A 21006-nucleotide genomic window follows, 5' to 3' on the forward strand; every position below is an offset into this window, starting at 1 on the left:
AAAAACAAAACCCAAAAAAATTAGTGACCAATATAGCTTTCTTTCTGATGACACTCAACAGCCTACCGTCCATAGATTCTGTCAGTTGCTTGATCTGTTTACGATCAACATTGCGTGCAGCAGCCACCACAGCCTCCCAGACAGTGTTCCGAGAGGTGTACTGTTTTCCCTCCCTGTAGATCTCACTTTTTATGAGGGACCACAGGTTCTCTATGGCGTTCAGATCAGGTGAACAAGGGGGCCATGTCATTATTTTTTCATCTTTTAGACCTTTACTGGCCAGCCACGCTGTGGAGTAGTTGGATGCATGTGATGGAGCATTGTCCTGCATGAAAATCATGTTTTTCTTGAACGATACCGACTTCTTCCTGTACCACTACTTGAAGAAGTTGCCTTCCAGAAACTGGCAGTAGGTCTGGGAGTTGAGCTTCAATCCATCCTCAACCTGAAAAGGTCCCACAAGTTCATCTTTGATAATACCAGCCCATTCCAGTACCCCACCTCCACCTTGCTGGCGTCTGAGTCGGAGTGGAGTTCTCTGCCTTTTACTGATCCAGCCTCCGGTTCATCCATCTGGCCCATCAAAAGTCACTCTCATTTCATTAGTCCATAAAACTTTTGAAAATCTGTCTTAAGATATTTCTTGGCCCAGTCTTGACGTTTTATCTTATATTTCTTGTTCAAAGGTGGTGGTTTTTCAGCCTTCCTTACCTTGGCCATGTCCCTGAGTATGGCACACCTTGTGCTTTTTGATACTCCAGTAACGTTGCAGCTCTGAAATGTGGCCAAACTGGTGGCAAATGGCATTTTGGCAGCTTCACGCTTGATTTTCCTCAATTTATGGGCAGTTATTTTGCACCTTTCTTGCCCAAAACGCTTCTTGCGACCCTGTTGGCTATTTGCCATGAAACGCTTGATTGTTCAGTGATCACGCTTCAAAGGTTTGGCAATTTCAAGACTGCTGCATCCCTCTGCAAGACATCTCACAATTTTGGACTTTTCACAGCCCGTCAAATCTCTCTTCTGACCCATTTTGCCAAAGGAAAGGAAGTTGCCTAATAATTAAGCACACCTTATATAGGGTGTTGATGTCATTATACCACACCCCTCCTCATTACAGAGATGCACATCACCTAATTTAGTTAATTGGTATTTGGCTCTCAAGCCTATACAGCTTGGCGTAGGACAACATGTATAAAAACTATCATGTGATCAAAATACTCATTTGCCTAATAATTCTGCACACGGTGTATAAAGAAAATCGATCAGCAGATTTCTGCTATGTAAGCTGATTTTAGTAATGTGTCACTTACTAGATTGTGTTTTTCAGTTTTAATAAAATCAGTGTTTTATCAGCAGGAGAATATCAGTAGTGGACTAAGTGTCATCCAACCCCTGACCATACCACTGATTTGCAGCTGTACAAAGAAAACTGCCAATAGGTGATTTGTGTGGGGTTATACACAGCTCAGCATTATGAGCAGTGCTAGATCTGCAACAGAGAAAACAGTGATTATAATTATTTTACGTTGGATGTGCCGATATTTTTTCCTCTTATTCAAGTGATTATAACACAACTGCTCCACCAAGTAAACTAAGAAACCCGCTGGAATCAGGCTTTCTTTCCCTACATCATGCCGTTGTCAGATTACATAGCAAAAACCTGCTGACAGATTCCCTATAAAGCCACTTTGCAAATAATGAATGCTTAAGGCTTTAAAGTAAGTTTGACAAACAGTTAATTGTGGGAAGATTTACCAATGATCTTCTCTATGTGAAAATGATAGCTTTCAAAAATAATGCAAAAAAAGCAGAATATGTTAGAGCTGTTTGAATGCCTTTCTTTGGAAAATATCAGAATTTGGACTAATTATTAAAGAGGTTAGAAATCACAGCAAATTTCACCACCTGCTGCTGTGGACCTGTATTTTCTAGCCAATTGAAAAAAAGATACATTGGACAAAACCGATCTGGCTCCTATCAAAACTGGAGAAAAACAGTTTAATGGCGATCGTGCAATGATATAGGGTAATTATAAAGGGTTATAAAATAATATAGTGGGGCTTTGCACTTGGAAAACTGCCATTAAAATGAATCTGTCAGAAGGTTGTGCTAATCTTAGACCAGCATGAGGTAGGTGTTGAAACCCTGATTCCAGCAATGTGCTTCTTATAAGGCTGGGAGCTATAGTTTCAATACAATAAGTATTTTATCAGCAGGACATTATCACTACAAGATTAGGCCTCACATGTATGCCAGACTAGCTAATCTGTATAACCCCGCCCCACCACTGAATGGAAGCTCGCTAACAAGGAACAGTCAACACAGGAGGCCACCAATCAGTGTTGTGGGCGGGGTTATACACAGCTCAGCAATTTTAGCTCAGCTACATCTACAACAGAGAAGATAAAAAATTCCTGCAAAACTGCACTAAGAAGTCCAGTAAGTGACAGATTGCTGGAATCAGGCTCTCTGCCACTATATTATGCTGCCCTCAAATTACATAGCAAAAACCTGTTGACTGATCCCCTTTAAAAAGGTGTAGCAATAATTACACAAAATCTGTGGTGTCACATTTAGATCTTTTCAATTATAGGGGAATATACCTGTACGTCTGCACTAAGCAAACCTATGAGAGGAGGTATATAAAATAGAAAGCAGCAGGCGATATAGTGCACACCTGTCCACTGTGCACTACTTCAGCGAATAACTCAAAAAATGAGCTATACCTCTGCACTAAAAACTACCCATGTATAGAACATAGAACACATTCAAACATAGTACAGTAATTAAGACAAGAGAAAAATGTTTTTGACATTGGTAAATGAAAAAGAAATGAGTGCAATAATATTTGTATACAAATGAGGTCAAATTGGAGGCAAGATACTAAATATATATGATATCTATAAAGGTATATATATATATATATATATATATATATATATATACACACACACACACACACACTAGGAAAATGGAGTATGAATTAATGTTAAACATGTATTCAAGGTTAAATCAAATATAAATAGCAACATTTGTACGGGTCACATATATTTGTTTTCACCTGGTATACATGTTCAACATTAATTCACATACAATTTTAATTACCCAATTATTGATGATAATATATATATATATATATATATATATATATATATATGCCGGGTGGTCCAAAAGTAGGTGGACAGTATGTGTAATAGGGTTATCACACATGAGGTAAAGTGATACTGACTCAGTTGCCCTTAGCAACCAATCAGATTCCACTTTTCATTCTTCACAGGCTCTTTGGAAAATGAAAGGTGGAATCTGATTGGATGCTACTGGCAACTGAGTCAGTTTCACTTTACCTCATGTTTGATAACCCTATTACACATACTGTCCACCTACTTTTGGACCACCCTGTCTGTATATATATATATATATATATATATATATATATATATATATATATATATATATATATATATATATATATATATATATATATATATATATATATATATATATATATATATATATATACGGTATATACACGGTTTCCCCCAAAATAAGACCTACCCTGAAAATAAGCCCTACTGTGATTTTTTGGATTTTTTTTCCATAATGAAGTGTCCAAACAGCTAAGAAAGTTAAAGAATACTGCAGGACACTTCTTTAAAGGTAGCAGACATCAACAAAAGAAGGCAGACAGACTATATAAGCTATCCCCTAAAAATAAGCCCTAGTGCATCTTTTCGAGCAAAAAATAATACATAGTCTTATTTTCAGGGAAACACGTTATTTCGCAGCTTGTCTCCAATTTGCCATAATTTGTATTGTTGCCTTCATTACCTTTGTTCATTTACCGATATCACAGACACTTTTCTTGAGCGCTTTGATTTTTTGATCAGTGTTTTTATCCCTATACTATTGTTTCTATTTTTATACATGGGTTGTTTTTTGCACATTTAGATCTTTGTAAGTTTTCGTTGAAGGATTAGATACTCTGACAGACATTTGTCAGTAATATTTCGAGACTAAATACTTTTCCAAAAATGGATAAACTCTTATGTGTCAAGATTAAGAAAATTACCATTATTTGCATAACGATGAGAATAAATGTCTGAGAGGCTGCTTTGAGTTTTGCACTTTGCTAGGCTCTGTTCACAAGTCAGAAAAAACAGACAAATGGATTAAGTGACTAATTGCATCAGTTATGCAAACAAAAGCAGGGGGCCCCATTAATTATTTTGTGAGCCTTATGGGTTCCGTCTTTTAGAACAGAAGGAAAAACTCTGCAATAATCATTGAGCCTCCATTCGCACAACTGATGCCATGGATCACTACTTCTGTTTGTTTATAAAACGGAAGAGACAATGTCAGAATGGAAGTGTGTACAGAACCTTAGACAATACTAAGTAACACAAAACAGACACAACACGGATGAAGGAAATACAAGACAAGACAGACACTTTCAGGAATGCATAAAAATCACACACCAGATCCATTATGGTAATAGAAGGCAGAGCTTTAGATGGTTCCCATGTATAAATAGTAGATAAGGAGATTTGTGCTCTTTATATTGAGCAATCCAGAATAGGATTCATTATTTACTTTATCAATAAAATAAACTGCAATTAGGACTAATGAGTTGGATGTGACCTGCCATCAAAATTTGTTACAGATCTTAAGGTACCGTCACACTAAGCAACATCGCTAGCAACATCGCTGCTGAGGCACAACTTGCTAGCGATGTTGCTGTGTGTGACATCCAGCAACAACCTGGCCCCTGCTGTGAGGTCGTTGGTTGTTGCTGAATGTCCTGGACCATTTTTTAGTTGTTGCTCTCCCGCTGTGAAGCACACATCGCTGTGTGTGACAGCGAGACAGCAACAACTAAATGTGCAGGCAGCAGGAGCCGGCTTCTGCGGACGCTGGTAACCAATGTAAATATCGGGTAACCAAGAAGCCCTTCCCTTGGTTAGCCGATATTTACCTTCGTTACCAGTGTCCGCCGCTCTCAGCTGTCAGTGCCGGCTCCCTGCACACGTAGCTGGAGTACACATCGGGTAATTAACCCGATGTGTACTGTGGCTAGGAGTGCAGGGAACAGGGAGCCGGCACTGGCAGTGTGAGAGCGGCGGACACTGGTAACGAAGGTAAATATCGGGTAACCAAGGGAAGAGCTTCTTGGTTACCCGATGTATACCATGGTTACCAGCGTCCGCAGAAGCCGGCTCCTGCTGCCTGCACACGTAGCAGAGTACACATCGGGTAATTAACCCGATGTGTACTGCAGCTAGGTGTGCAGGGAGCCAGCGCTAAGCGGTGTGCGCTGGTAACCAAGGTAAATATCGGGTTGGTTACCCGATATTTACCTTAGTTACCAAGTGCAGCATGCTTCCACGTGTAGTGACGCTCCAGCGATCCCTGCCAGGTCAGGTTGCTGGTGGGATCGCTGGAGCGTCGCTTAGTGTGACATCTCACCAGCGACCTCCTAACAACTTACCAGCGATCCCTATCAGGTTGTATCATTGTTGGGATCGCTGGTAAGTTGTTTAGTGTGACTGGGCCTTTAGTATACAGGGTGGGCCATAAGTATGGATACACCCTGGTAAAATGGAAGTGGTTGCTGATATCACCTTACCGTTTGTGGCATATTAGTACATGGGAGGGGCCAAACATTTGAGGCCGGGTGACACCCATAGTGGCCATATGCAAAGCTGCCATTTTGAATTCAACTTTACTTTTTTCAATGGGAAGGAGGTCATGTGACACATCAATCACATAGAGAATTACACAAGAAAACAAATGGTGTGCTCATTTTTAACGTAGCTTTATTCATTATGGAGTTATTGACACGTTTGTGACATGGAAGAACGACAGTAACCTACTAAAGGATGTGCTCAAAATGCTGCCCAGTGTGTTGAATTGTCAACGCGATTCTCTTCTCACACTCTTAACACACCGAGTAATCATTTATTCCTGAATTACAAAAATTCAATGTTTCAACCTACACAGAGGGTTTGTAATCAAGGAATCGAAGTTTTAAGACTTTTAGGGCTCGCTGATACGAGTGTATAAATCGGACGGGTGCAATATGATTAAAAAAGGAATTGAACTCTGACCAATGTTATTCAATGGGGCAGTGCAGATCTGTGTATTTTTTCTCAGTTGTATTTGACATGAGAAGAAAATTGCAGCATGCTGAGAGTGGACGAGTAAATCGGATGAGACTTGCTAATAAAAGTCTTTGGGTACGAACCCCCCCGCAAATTCAGATTACATAAGGAATGATATATGGAGAACACTCGTCCAACTCTCCGAGATGAAAATCGAGCCCAAGCCTTATGCTGTTATTTCTTTATGATTTGCTGTTGTTGGGCTATTGACTTTTTGTGTCCCTTTGCTAAGGAATGAGTGTTCTGCAGGCATTTTTTCTTTTCTAATGGTGTTTTTTAACCAGGTAACCTACCCAACTGTGATGTATTGTCGCTAAGGGTTTTTACCATGTTAGGTACAAATGGCCACAGTAGTCCCATGGTTTATTATTTTTCCTAACACTGGGCGAATAAGGTTTTGCAATTTGAGGACACGCAGGGGCAGACATATCTTCTACCTCCAAAGCTGAATGAATTGTGCATTATGATGAACTATTGGGTCCCAATGAGCCCAAATATTGTTCTTGCACAGGGGCCCTCTTCTGTCTGTGTCTGCTAGCGTAGACATGTGTCTGTTTTCAACCTCAATAGCTATTCATGCAGATTTTATTGATCATATTAGTTATTGAGGAGCATATTTTTTTAGCCTCTTAATACTTTTTTAGGATTTCTTGATACCATCATTAGATGGTATGCACATATTACCTGCATTTGGTCTTTTGCCGGCCTCTCAGCTGCTTCAGCAAGTTTGTGCAATATGATGTATTTGTTATCAGCCAAGGATGTGAAAAGTAACTTCAGATCATTCTGCAAAAAAACAACACAGTCATGAATTTGAGACCCTTGCAACCTACTCCAATACTTATGAAGCCAATATGACAAAATACTTTGTCTTATTTTGTTACATCTGTCTACACAAGTCAATGGTACCATTACAATACATCCTATCATAGATAGAGTGGCACAGTGGTTCAGTGGTTAGCACTGCAGTCTTGCAGCGCTGCGGTCCAGGGTTCAAATCCCACCAAGGACGACATCTGCAAGGAGTTTGCATGTTCTCTCCGAGTTCTCCAGTTTCCTCCAAAACACATACTGATAGGGAATTTAGATTGTGAGCCCCAATGGGAACGATATTGCTGATGTATGTAAAGCTCTCTGGCATTAATAGCACTATATACAGTACAGACCAAAAGTTTGGACACACCTCATTCAAAGAATTTTCTTTATTTTCATGACTCTGAAAATTGTAGATTCACATTGAAGGCATCAAAACTATGAATTAACACATGTGGAATGAAATACTTAACAAAAAAGTGTGAAACAACTGAAAATATGTCATATTCTAGATTCTTCAAAGTAGCCACCTTTTGCTTTGATTACTGCTTTGCACACTCTTGGCATTCTCTTGATGAGCTTCAAGAGGTAGTCACCGGAAAAGGTTTTCACTTCAAAGGTGTGCCCTGTCAGGTTTAATAAGTGGGATTTCTTGTCTTATAAATGGGGTTGGGACCATCAGTTGTGTTGTGCAGAAGTCTGGTGGATACACAGCTGATAGTCCTACTGAATAGACTGTTAGAATTTGTATTATGGCAAGAAAAAAGCAGTTGAGTAAAGAAAAATGAGTGGCCATCATTACTTTAAGAAATAAAGGTCAGTCATTCCGAAAAATTGGGAAAACTTTGAAAGTGTCCCCAAGTGCAGTGGCAAAAACCATCAAACGCTACAAAGAAACTGGCTCCCATGAGGACCACCCCAGGAAAGGAAGACCAAGAGTCACCTCTGCTGCGGAGGATAAATTTATCCGAGTCACCAGCCTCAGAAATCGCAGGTTAACAGCAGCTCAGATTACAAACCAGGTCAATGCCACACAGAGTTCTAGCAGCAGATACATCTCTAGAACAACTGTTAGGAGGAGACTTTGTGCAGCAGGCCTTCATGGTAAAATAGTTGGTAGGAAACCACTGCTAAGGACAGGCAACAAGCAGAAGAGACTTGTTTGGGCTAAAGAACACAAGGAATGGACATTAGACCAGTGGAAATCTGTGCTTTGGTCTGATGAGTCCAAATTGAAGATCTTTGGATCCAACCACCATGTCTTTGTGCGACGCAGAAAAGGTGAACGGATGGACTCTACATGCCTGGTTCCCACCGTGAAGCACGGAGGAGGAGGTGTGATGGTGTGGGGGTACTTTGCTGGTGACACTGTTGGGGATTTATTTAAAATTGAAGGCATACTGAACCAGCATGGCTACCACATCCTCTTGCAGCGGCAAGCTATTCTATCCGGTTTGCGTTTAGTTGGACCATCATGTATTTTTCAACAGAACAATGACCCAAACACACCTCCAGGCTGTGTAAGGGTATATTTGACTAAGGAGAGTGATGGGGTGCTACACCAGATGACCTGGCCTCCACAGTCACCAGACCTGAACCCAATCGAGATGGTTTGGGGTGAGCTGGACCGCAGAGTGAAGGAAAAAGGACCAACAAGTGCTAAGCATCTCTGGGAACTCCTTCAAGACTGTTGGAAGACCATTTCTGGTGACTACCTCTTGAAGCTCATCAAGAGAATTCCAAGAGTGTGCAAAGAAGTAATCAAAGCAAAAGGCGCCTACTTTGAAGAACCTAGAATATAAGACATATTTTCAGTTGTTTCACACTTTTTTGTTAAGTATTTCATTCCACATGTGTTAATTCATAGTTTTGATGCCTTCAATGTGAATCTACAATTTTCATGAAAATAAAGAAAACTCTTTGAATGAGAAGGTGTGTCCAAACTTTTGGACTGAGGCTTGGTCACTGTGCAGCCAGGAATTGTCTGATTAGTCACTTCCTGTGTTTAGAGAGAGACCAGGAACAAGGGACCAGCGGGGAACCAGAGAAGCATTATGGTCATGTCACACACAAAGACAGCGACGTCGCTGCTAAGTCACCCTTTTTTGTGAAGTAGCAGCGACCTTGCTAGCGATGTCGCTGTGTGTGACATCCAGCAACAACCTGGTTCCTGCTGTGAGGTCGCCGGTTGTTGCTGAATGTCCTGGACCATTTTTTGGTCATTGCTCTCCCGCTGTGAAGCACACATCGTTGTGTGTGACAGCGAGAGAGCAACGAACTGAATGTGCAGGGAGTAGGGAGCTGGCTTCTGCGGACGCTGGTGACCAAGGTAAATATCGGGTAACCAAGCAAAGGCTTGGTTACCCGATATTTACCTTGGTTACCAGCGTCCGCAGCTTCTTGAAGCCGGCTCCCTGCACACGTAGCCAAGGTACACATCGGGTAACTATAAGCAAAGCGGTTTGCTTATTAACCCAATGTGTACTCTGGCTACGAGTGCAGGGAGCCAGCACTAAGCGGTGTGCGCTGGTAACCAAGGTAAATCATCAAGAGACATGGAAATAGGGCAGCATGGTGGCTCAGTAGTTAGCACTGCAGTCTTGCAGCGCTGGGGTTCTGGGTTCAAATTCCACAAAGGACAACATCTGTAAGGAGTTTGTATGTTCTGCCTGTGTTTGCGTGGCTTTTCTCCGGGTTCTCCGGTTTCCTCCCACACTCCAAAGACATACAGATAGGGAATTTAGATTGTGATCCCTGATGGGAACAGTGCACCTGATGTATGGAAAGCGCTGCAGAATATGTTAGCGCTATATAAAAATAAAGATTTATTTTTATTTTTTTTTAGCTGCTAATGAGTGGTCAAGTTAGAAGACTATCATATATCTATGGTTATACCCAACCCAAAGAAACGTGACTGGTTAGTATATAGGTAACTCTATGGTGAGAGAGTAGGTGAGTAGCATAACATGTAAACTAAACCCCTCTAATATCGGTGGAATCCAAAGAACATATACTGTATATACAGTGGCAAGCAAACGTTTGGGCACTTCTGGTCAAAATTACTGTTATTGTGAACAGTTAAACAAGTAGAAAATTAAATGATCTCTATATGGCATACAGTTAAAGAGGACATTTCCATTCTATTTTAGGCAAAAAACAAAAATATTTTCAGCGTTTACATTTTTAAATGAACAAAGGATGAAAATGGCAAATTTAAAAGTTTGGGTACCCTGCATGGTTAGTACCTAGTAGCACCCCCTTTGGCAAGTATCACAGCTTGTAAATGGTTTCTGTAGTCATCCAAGAGTCTTTCAATTCTTGTTTGAGAGATTTTCATCCATTCTTCCTTGGAAAAGTCTTCCAGTTCTGTGAGATTCCTGGCTCGTCTTCCATGCACTGCTCTTTTGAGGTCTAGCCACTGATTTTCAATGATGTTCAGATCAGGGGATTGTGAGGTCCATTATAAAACCTCCAGCTTGCATCTTTTGAGGTCGTCTATTGTGGATTTTGATATGTGTTTAGGATCATTTTTCATTTGTAGAAGCCATCCTCTTTTGAACTTCAGCTTTTATATAAATAGTGTTAAATTTGCATCAAGAATTTGTTGAAATTTCATTGAATCCATTCTTCCCTCTACTTGTAAAATGTTCCACGTACCATTGGCTGCAACAAAACTCAAAGCATGATTGATCCACCCCCATGCTTAATGCTTGGTGATATGTTCTTTTCCATTATTTCTGTGTCCTTTTTTTCCACATATTCCTTTTATCATTGTGGCCAAAGAATTCTATATTAACCTCATCAGTCCACAGGACTTGTTTTCACAATGCATCAGACTTGGTTAGATGTTCTTTCGCATACTTCTGAAGCTGAATTTTATGGTGAAGACGCAGGAGAGGCTTTCTTCTGATGACTATTCCATGAAGGCCATATTTGAGCAGGTGTCTCTGAACAGTAGAACAATGTACCACAACTCCAGAGTCTGCTAAATCTTACTGAAGGTCTTTTACAGTTAAGTGGAGGCTCTGATTTGCTTCTCTAGCAATCCTACGAGCAGCTCTCACAGAAATTTTGCTTGGTCTTCCAGACCTTATCTTGACCTCTACTGTTCCTGGTAACTGCCATTTTTTAATTACACATCGAAGTGAGAAAATGACAACTTGAAAACACTTTACTATCTTCTTATAGCTTTGTGGGCGTCCAACATTTTCATTTTCAGAGTGCTAGGCAGCTGCTTACAAGAACCCATGGTTGCTGATTTTAGCATAAGTTTAGAGGACGCTGGGTTATTATAAAGCTGTGAAATTTGCATCACTCGGCCTTTCTTAACAATGATCATAAACAAGCCATAACCCTAACACACTAATTAAGGTCTGAAACCTTGCTTAAAGTTATCTGAACATGGATATCTCCAATGATTTCCAAACTTTTGCATCAGGTGCATTTTTTTTTCTCTAAGTTTTACATTGTAAAAGATGAAAACATTTTTTTTTGCCTAAAATAAAAAGGAAATGTGTCATCTTTAACTTTTTTGCCTCTTACTGGTAATTTCATGGTCAACTTGCTTAACTTTTCACAAAAACGGTAATTTTTATCAGGGGTGCCCAAACTTCTGCATTCCACTGTAAAACAAATTGTATAACACAATATGGAGCTGAATTGTAATTACGTATGATACAAATTATACTGTTATAGGCAAATTATGGAAATACTTGAAGAAAGGAAACCTGAAAAGATACCTGGAAGGTCAGAAGGTCCTGTAGTCTTTCTTTCATCTGACAACACCTGTTGTTCACCACTGATTCTAAAGAGTTCAGTCTTCCCAGAAGACGATATAAGGTACCCTCAATGACTTCATTGTGGTCTCCGCTGCTTGTAAAAGTTTGGAAAAACAAAGTCTTGTTCTTGTCCATTTCTTCAGTCATGTCCTTTATATCTTTTGCTAAAGTCTGTATATCAAAAAGAAAACCATGTAAATTGGAGGAACATTAAATGAGTATTCCCAACTCCACGATTCTGTCCCAATATGTAGTAGATATAATAATAATAATATTAGCTAATACCTCTAATTAGAAATGTAATATAGTTCTACTGATTAGCTATGTTAATTACTGCATATGCAGCACATTGCAGTAGCTTAGGTATCAATGATTATGACAACTCCTATAGTGATAGTTTGTTAGCTGCTAGGGGTTAGAACCATGGATACCTAAGCTGCAATGCCCTGCACATGGGGTTAGCGACATAGCTAATCAGGCGAACTTGGCTACATTTCAAATTGGAGGTATTAGCTAATATTATTATTATTATTACACCTCCTACATATTGGGATAGGAACTTGGAGATGGGAATACCCCTTTAAGGTGCTGTATATCTTCAGTTCCTCAGTTCTCTCAAAAAACTGCCATTTACAGCTAGTGACACCACAAGTTTGTGGATTTTACCTTTAAGTCTTGACTACCTAGTAATCGCAGTTTTGTATTGTTTTTTTCTTGATCTTGGACAATTTCCATACAAATATATGGTAATTAATAACTCATCCACTTTCTAACACTTGGGCATCAATTCATTAAGACTGACATCTAGCGCACCAGTCTTAATGAGGGCTGTGCAGGAATAAGATGTACTGAATTCATTAAAAGGCACATGCCACTTAATGAATTTGGAGCAACTTATAAGTGGCGTGTGCCTGTATATTAGACACTGGAGTAACATTTCTGGGGTACAAAATTTGGGCACTTGGGCTTCAAACTGGCTTGGAAATGCCAAAGGTCGCAACATTTGTGAACAAGTCTGTGTTGCAGAAACATTTCACATTTCAAAATTTTTTATGTCTGTTTTCTGGAGAAAACAGCTTGATAAATTGCCCCTTAGTTGAAAGTAATACGGCATTATGTTCATAAAATATTGCACTGCTTACCTCTTGGTTGTAAAGGCATGTTTCTGTCTGTTCTGGTTGAAGAGCTGTTTCCACAAAGAGACGTTCTTCTACATCATCCAACCAGGTTGAAGTGGCTGAAACAGCTTCATAAAGTTTCTTCTCTAGAGGGAGGATCTTCTTTTCCCCAACCCCATTCTAAAAGAAAACAGTCATGATATGAAATTTTATCTGCAGTATGTTCTTGAAAATTACATCTTGTAGTTAGTTAACATACCTGAGAAGAAACATCTCCCAATGCTTGGTTCAACCCATCCAGAATGTTGACGACTGTAGACTTGTCTTGAACTTGTTTGTCTCCTTTGTAAAAAGGCACCCCGGAAATAATTCTATTAGTCTTGTTAAATATCTGTTTAGAAAAAAATATATGTCAGTTAGAGAACAAAAAGTAGCGTGAACCCCTTATTGACTTATGACCTAGTATGTCATAAGTTGGCTCTCTACCTTTGATGTGGTATTCAAAGCCAAACCCGCATCTTTCCTGGCAGATGATGGCTGTGATATTTAGCCATCATCTATCTCTAACTGTTAAATGCCGCTGTCAATCTGTGACAGCGGCTTTTAATGCGCGTCGGTAGGGGGGGTGTGCTGTTGTAATACCTCATAGGCACTCCCACGATGCGACATTGATTGGGAATTGTGAATTTCTTGGCCTCCACAACGTTGCACTACAAGAATATAGGTGCTGGAGGACGAGAATGTAGGTAAGCTATTCTGTATAGTTACCGGCTGCTCCTGCTCCTGTTGTAAAACATTCTGCACTAATTTTTCCTTGGTGCAGAGTTCTTGGTGCAGGGTTTCCCATTTCTTTCTCATCTGGTCTGGTGATGGAGGCCTCACACCTTCCAGGCCCAATTCCCTAGACAATGAGTCTGGTCCATCACTATATACAGGAAGAGAAAATCTAAAACACATTATTATCATTAATTTTATGACTACGGTACACTGCATAAAAAGAGTGTGAGGACTGTTGTGCCTAGCTGCCATCATGTTCCATCATAAGTTAGAATTTCTATATGCAAATTCATAAAAGTAGAAATAAGGAAAAAATACCATACCTGACATTCAACCGATCACTGGATGTCTGCTGATTTATTATTTCACCTCCACGACTTGCAACAGATTGCAATAACTTTTTCTGTTCAGCGAGTTCCTCTTCCAGTTCCTGATAGACAGTGCCAAAAATAGTGGAGGTTACATTGTACAAAATATATGGAAACTGAATCTCTCATTTTACTGATTACAAAAAGATTGTTTTTTTTTATTAAACAGTATAAGGATCCAAGACCAATTTACAAAGCAGCCTAGGTTAGGTCACAATCTTTCAGTAATGAAATGATGGCAGGAGTAATTTACAAGACATAATACTTATAACAATACAAGCCAACAAAATGCTTTCACTAACTATCCATACCTTGAAGGCTTAAAAGGAACAAACCACCAGGATTTTGCTATATGAAGTAAAGGCAGTGCCATAGTGGCACTAGGATGCTGAATACAAGCATACCTTTTCTTGAAAGATCAGATGCTTGATTGCTGAAATATCTATAATCAAAAGTTGGAGAAATGCACTGCACCATTGCTGGACGTGGGCATCGGGGGCGGGCCTTTGTAGGTTGGGTCCCTGACATATGGTCCTCCTCCTACGTCTTGAATTGCATGTCACCTTTTCTTTATTTCAATTTAGCACTGCGCCACCATTGCTGCTGTTGGCAGCAGGTGTCCATTGCCACAGTAATTATGTGTTCATTAAAATGGCGCCGGAGACCACATATGCACATACCACAATGTCCAGTGCCATTTTATTGAAGACACTATGGAGAAGACTGGCATAAGGATAGACTTGTACATTTGGGCAACAAGCTGCAAGATAAACTGCACCAAATCTGCAACAAAAACTCATTGTGCGCACATAGTGCTGAAGACAACATGCTGCAAGGGTTAACACAGAATGTACAGGCATGCCTGTTTTGTCACAGCCCAATCTTTTGTTTATTTGCAATGTTTGTTTAAGCAGCAGGTCATTATCATTACAGGACTAGAAATTCAAATGCACAGCAGTCTGACACGCCACCTGCTGTGATTGACACCTCAATATCAATGTACAATCTCTATAAAGAGCTTGGTGTAGGCAGGGACAGCTCCCTGGGTTCACCTACATGACTAAGGGTCTCGTCACACGTAGCGACGCACCAACGATCCCACCAGTGATACGACCTGGCAGGGATCGTTGGTGCGTCGCTACATGGTCGCTGGTGAGCTATCAATCAGGCAGATCTCACCAGTGACCAGCCACCAGCGACTCGTGTAACGATGCTGCGCTTGGTAACCAGGGTAAATATCGGGTAACTAAGCAAAGTGATTTGCTAGGTTCCCCGATATTTACCCTGGTTACCAGCGTACACCACTTACAGACCTGTGACGTTTCAGCGATCTCGCTAGCGATATCGCTATGTGTAACGGGGGCTTAAAACGTCAGAACGACTGCAGCCAGTAATCTAACGGATACACAGTTGCATTCAGAATCTCCTTTCCCACATCATGCTGCTCTCAGATGAGGTAGCAAAAACCTGCTGACAGATTCCCTTTAAAAGAGGATGTTCACACTTATGCAATCACATTATTTTAGCAATATTATTTATATTTTCTGCCTCAAAAAGACTACAGCTTATTTTTCAATGGATTTGTACAGATTATGGGTGACATGGAAAAAGGGCTTTTTTTACATGACAAAAATCTGGAATTTTAACAGTAGTGTGTCAACTTTTTACATCCACTGTAGTGTAGATCTACACCACCATGGTGACTAAGTTACGTGGCCAACCTGGGCTGGGGCTTATCCAATAAAGCATGCCAATTTCTTCTTCTATGGTATGGTAGACGCTAGTACAAGTAATACCTTTGATCATACAGCCAAAATAAAACTACAATCTTGTAAAAACAGGATAGTTATCATGGGTAATTATACATACATTTTATAAACACACATAGTATACATATACACACACACAACGCGAACTTACCTTTTGTTTTTGAAGACTGTTTTGCTTTTGTAGAGAACGGGTAGTATGTGCCTGAGCGAGCCATTCCTGGACACTGGGGCTTTGTGAAGAGGATAGCTCTAGTTCAGACTCCTCTTTTTCATTGTACGTCCCCTGATCAAGGATAAATAAAATAAGACAAAGGGCTACACTTTGCATTCTAAAGAGATCAAGTCAATAGGAAAATAAAATAAATGGAGGTTTTAAAGACAGGAGGAATTAGAAACTGCAATTTTTTATTATTCAAATCATACATAGACATTTTAGCATATATATGAATATACGCTGCCTATTTTCATTTTGGCAAAAAAAGTCAATATAATATTCATTTACATTTCTTATTACAAATATATATAGATATTGGTTGGTGGACTCCTATATTTTCTTAGCGTACACACTTTTTTTTGCCTTGGGCTCCTGATATTACAACTTTGAAGAAGCCCCCGGTTTGACAGATGGATTGGCGGCCTGTTCACTAGCTATTACAAGTGTCCGCCTAAAAGACCCCTGAAATCTGAATCCTTATTGACCTACGTGATCTAAAACATAAGGTTAGATTATATTACAGACCAGCTCATACACATAATAGAAAGTTGTGGCTGATCGGGGAAAATACTTATTCCGGCCGCCATAGTATGAACATGTTAATCTCTTCAGTTCCCTAACAAGTTCACGTCAGAGCTTCTGATTAAGATTATCTCATGTAAAACAGAGGAGATCAGTCAATCACATATTCTGCTGACTCGTATTGTTGGCAATATGAGTAATAAAGTATATAATTAAGTAGCTGTTCTTAAATTGCAATGTGAAATAATTATAAGGAATGCAGATCTAATCAGATTTAGAATGAAAATTAAATAAATCTACTTAAATACAAGGATCTAAGGGTGGATGTACCATGGGTGCAACCTGTGCAGGTGCACAGGGCCCAAAAGGCAAGGGGACCCACTGCCACCTCTAAAGCAGCACATAATGGGGTGCATTATGATCAACTATTAGACATCAAAGGGCTCTGTTCTGCCTCTGACTGATCCAATGGGTAATACTATAACTGCACATATGGCTACCATATACAAGCAGCACTATGCCCATTACAGGCTACCTATATACCAACAAACAGACCTATACCAGCTGCCATTTATTATCTATGGGTACCCAGATTTAATAAGATTAGCAGCAGAATATATTGGTAAGAATACTGGGCAGAGGCTCTGATAAATCATCACTAAATTGGTTACTTTAATGAATAAGAAAAGAGAAATCTCAGCTCAACTCAAAATTGAAGCAGATACAAGAAAACTTGGCACACCAAAAATGAATATAAGGTCTTTATTATACAGGCAATCCAAAAAAATGTAACGTTTTGACCCCTATATTCGGGTCTTCATCAGACACAATAGATGCTTGTGTAGGAATATGCCTTTAAGATGGTGACACTGTGAAAATCACCGTGAGATCTATAGATAAATCAGATTGCTGTTCTGTATACATATAATAGTATAGCAGAGTGTCTTGCAAGCAGTTTTCTTGTATCTAATGACCCATAATTCCAAGTGTGCCATAAACCTCATTTTACAAAATTGAAGCAGACTCATATTGGTGAAAATTTGATTTGCAAAATATTTAAAATCAATAATCAGTTTTCTTATTTAGTGATTCGGAAAAAAAACAATATTATTATTATCATTGATGATTAAATGTATGAATAAATTTAAAGGAAAGAAGTGAGGCGAGGCACTGCACACCCTGAGAAATAAATTAAAGACCAAACAGCAAGCAATTCCCAAACCAACACACAGACATATTACATGTTCTGCTTTCTTGTGTGCCTTCATCTCGCCCCATGCTAGCTTTGCCTATGGAACAAACAAAACGTCAAAGTGCTAGTAAAGAAGTACATTATAGAGCCATATTAGCAAGGATATTATGAAAATGACCTTGATAAAAAATAGTCATTGGTGTTACCCAAACCGGCAACATTAGGGTGGTAGCTAACTGATTACCAGATAGGGAAACTCCTGAACCCTGAGATTCATTACAACCTTTTCCTAGGTTTCACCAAGATGTTATTTGAAAAGCAGACAAGAAATCAAATAATCTAAAACACGAAATTATGGAAGGCTTCTCCTTCGCCACATTTTTGGAGGTAGTAATGGAAGCAGTGGTTCCCTGGGAATGGAAATATCACTAAGCAGTTGTTCCTTAGGTTAATAAGGATGAGAATTGTTGTGCCAAAGTCTTGGTGACTAAGTGGTTGATATCGCTACTGGGTTTGGTAGGTTTTAACTAAAATGCAAAAAAAAGTAAACTCTCTAACATTTACAAATAAAAACATCTTTCTAAAGAAAAAACTATAATAGGTAAAGCACAATAAATGTTACCAAATGCAAACACATTTTAGAATGACCCCCAAAAATGTACCTGAATGCTGATTTGCTTGTCTTGTAAAACCCTTTGCAGTTCTAGAAGGCTTCCCTTTAAGGTCCTCAGTTTCATAGCTAACTGTTCGGCTTCTTCCTTGGTGTGGGCCTTTCCTTCCATTAGTAAGTTCTCACTGTGCACAGAGAGCTCGGATAGAGCCACCACCTTCTGTTCAATCTCCAACAACATGTTCTGCAGCAGTGAAAACAGAGACACAAGCTGAAACATTTTATACAAAAAGGATCTCTGACAACGTTGGCACTTGTTTGCCAAAGTCCATGCCTGACCAACACCGCCAAAAAGAAACCGAGGTCATTTTTCTTTGGAGATCCATCAGAGGTTCACCACGAATGAAGACCAGTGTTTGAATTTCCTAGACATATGGATTGTCTATGAAAAAGTCCTGCACATTGCATGGTTCCATTATTCTTCATGAAGGCTGTCTATACACAACACACACTATCCACTAGACAGTCTTCTCTTCTGCAGAAGAGCCATGTGTTACACTGATAAGCTCCTGGCCTTCAGAGGTTTGTGAATGGCTGAGCATATCTACATAATCCGCTTTACAGATTAACCTGCATAAACAGAACTGCAGTTGGGTATCCTTTTATGAACCACTGCCAGATTTCTGAATCTTCACAAAACACTTACACTTTTTATAAATAAAATATTATATTTCTATAATCTGTTTGCATTTTCAGATGGAATTTTTTTTGCAACTAATTTCTGTCCATAATTATGTGGGCAGTAATCTTGTTTGAGCTGTTAACGTGCTTTACAGAAGCTACAGGCGTCATAGGAAGTACTAGACAATAGACTTTTGTAGAGTTCTAGGCATGCTCTGTGATCTGTGCAGGGTTCTGTACAGGGAAGGTGAAGAGGTGAACGTCTATGGTCCTTCAAATCAGCTATTGAGAATAGTGTAATTCTGTGTTATTTACTGTATATAGTGGTGTTATTGTAATTCTGTCTGTAATGATGATGAGTTGACTGGTGAAAGTTTATTGCTACAGATCTGTAAAGGTCGCTTTACACGCAACGACATTACTAACAAGATGTCGTTTGGGTCACGGAATTCGCAACGCACATCCGGCCTCGTTAGCGACATCGTTACGCGTGACACGTACGAGCGACCGCTAACGATGCAAAATACTCACCAAATCGTTGATCGTTGACACGTCGTCCATTTCCCAAATATCGTTGCTCGTGCTGGACGCAGGTTGTTCGTCGTTCTGGAGGCAGCACACATCGCTACGTGTGACACCCCAGGAACAACGAGCAGGACCGTACCTGCGTCCTCCGGCAATGAGGTAGACGTGACTTTCATGCAGCTGCTCTCCGCCCCTCCGCTTCTATTGGACGCCTGCCGTGTGACGTCGCTGTGACGCCGCACAAACCGCCCCCTTAGAAAAGAGGCTGTTCGCCGCCCACAGCGACGTCGCTAGGAAGGTAAGTATGTGTGATGGGTACTAGCGATATTGTCAGCCACGGGCAACGATTTACCCGTGACGCACAAACGATGGGGGCGGGTACGCTCGCTAGCAACATTGCTAGCAATGTCCCTGCGTGTAAAGACCCCTTAAGTGTGTATTATCTAGCTAATGACTATAGAGTGAAAACTACACGTTTTCAGGATTTTTTTTTATATAAATTGTGAAACAGAAAATGTTAACAAAAAAAAAAAAAAGATTTTTAAAAATATGTTTCACATATTTTGTGCTGAGAGTACTTTAAAAAAATAAAATTAAAAAGCTATATCAAGCAATAAAACTGTAGGTCTTAGTCACTTGTAAGCACTTAGTGAAAATATATTTATATATTTAAATTTACGTATATACATATAGAGGTATATACAGTATATATACACATATAAATTTATTGTCTTCACAATGGTCGCAATTGCATCAAGCATGGCCTAATTGACTACCTGGCAATCAATGAGCTGAGCTTCCATGTCCATAGGTTCTTCGAATGCACGTAGCACATTGTTCAGGGTGGCTCTGGCATCTAGCAGCCAGTGATCCAACTCATCAGCTTCAGTGCGGTATCTCTGCAATGCCTGTTCATGACGCTGTTCTTCCAGCTGTTCATTCAATTTTTCCTAATGAAGTAACAATTTCCTTAAATTATTACATCCTTATTGGAAATCTGATTCCTCTGGCAGGAAGAACTTACCCTAACCCAGCACACCTTAGAAAGCCATCATAAACTATTCAACTTTGTAATCCAATACATTCCACACAGAAGACAAAAGCACAAAACACCATACTATAATATTTCATACAGTAAAATGCATGTATTTCCATATGACACTTGTATGGATAAATACCTCACTTTTGCTAAATATTACATTACCTCTAGTAGCTGGCGCTTTCCAGAAGCTTTCATTCTGATGGTGGCCATCCTCTCTGCCAACACCGTTAGTGTGGATTGCAGAGCTAGCTGATCCGCGGTCTCAGAATCTAAAGATTCTGATATCAGCTCATCTGCAAAGGAAGCTTGTAACTTGCTGATTTCTTCTTGAAGCATTAAGATCTCATCCATGAGAGCCTGAAAAAGAAACATTAATACGGTGTTCAATTTCATGAACAGAAGACTTTTTAAAGGGAACCTGTCACCAGATTTGGCG

General features: G+C 39.8%; 1 protein-coding gene across 12 annotated transcripts in view; it reads right to left on the bottom strand.

Moving 5' to 3' along the window:
• The window catches only part of SYNE1 (spectrin repeat containing nuclear envelope protein 1), a 672549-nt gene that overhangs the window by 159505 nt on the left and 492038 nt on the right, over positions 1-21006 (bottom strand). For all 12 annotated transcript variants that reach the window (XM_075339554.1, XM_075339558.1, XM_075339562.1 and 9 more), the window contains 10 exons: positions 20733-20927; positions 20305-20478; positions 18375-18566; positions 15936-16067; positions 13971-14077; positions 13639-13795; positions 13130-13261; positions 12895-13050; positions 11714-11923; positions 6846-6947 (listed from right to left, as the gene is read on the bottom strand). In XM_075339554.1, the coding sequence (XP_075195669.1) occupies positions 6846-6947; positions 11714-11923; positions 12895-13050; positions 13130-13261; positions 13639-13795; positions 13971-14077; positions 15936-16067; positions 18375-18566; positions 20305-20478; positions 20733-20927 (1557 nt within the window). The remainder of the gene's footprint in view (positions 1-6845; positions 6948-11713; positions 11924-12894; positions 13051-13129; positions 13262-13638; positions 13796-13970; positions 14078-15935; positions 16068-18374; positions 18567-20304; positions 20479-20732; positions 20928-21006) is intronic.

Source organism: Anomaloglossus baeobatrachus, chromosome 3, assembly GCF_048569485.1.
Source record: "Anomaloglossus baeobatrachus isolate aAnoBae1 chromosome 3, aAnoBae1.hap1, whole genome shotgun sequence".
Lineage (NCBI taxonomy): Eukaryota > Metazoa > Chordata > Amphibia > Anura > Aromobatidae > Anomaloglossus > Anomaloglossus baeobatrachus.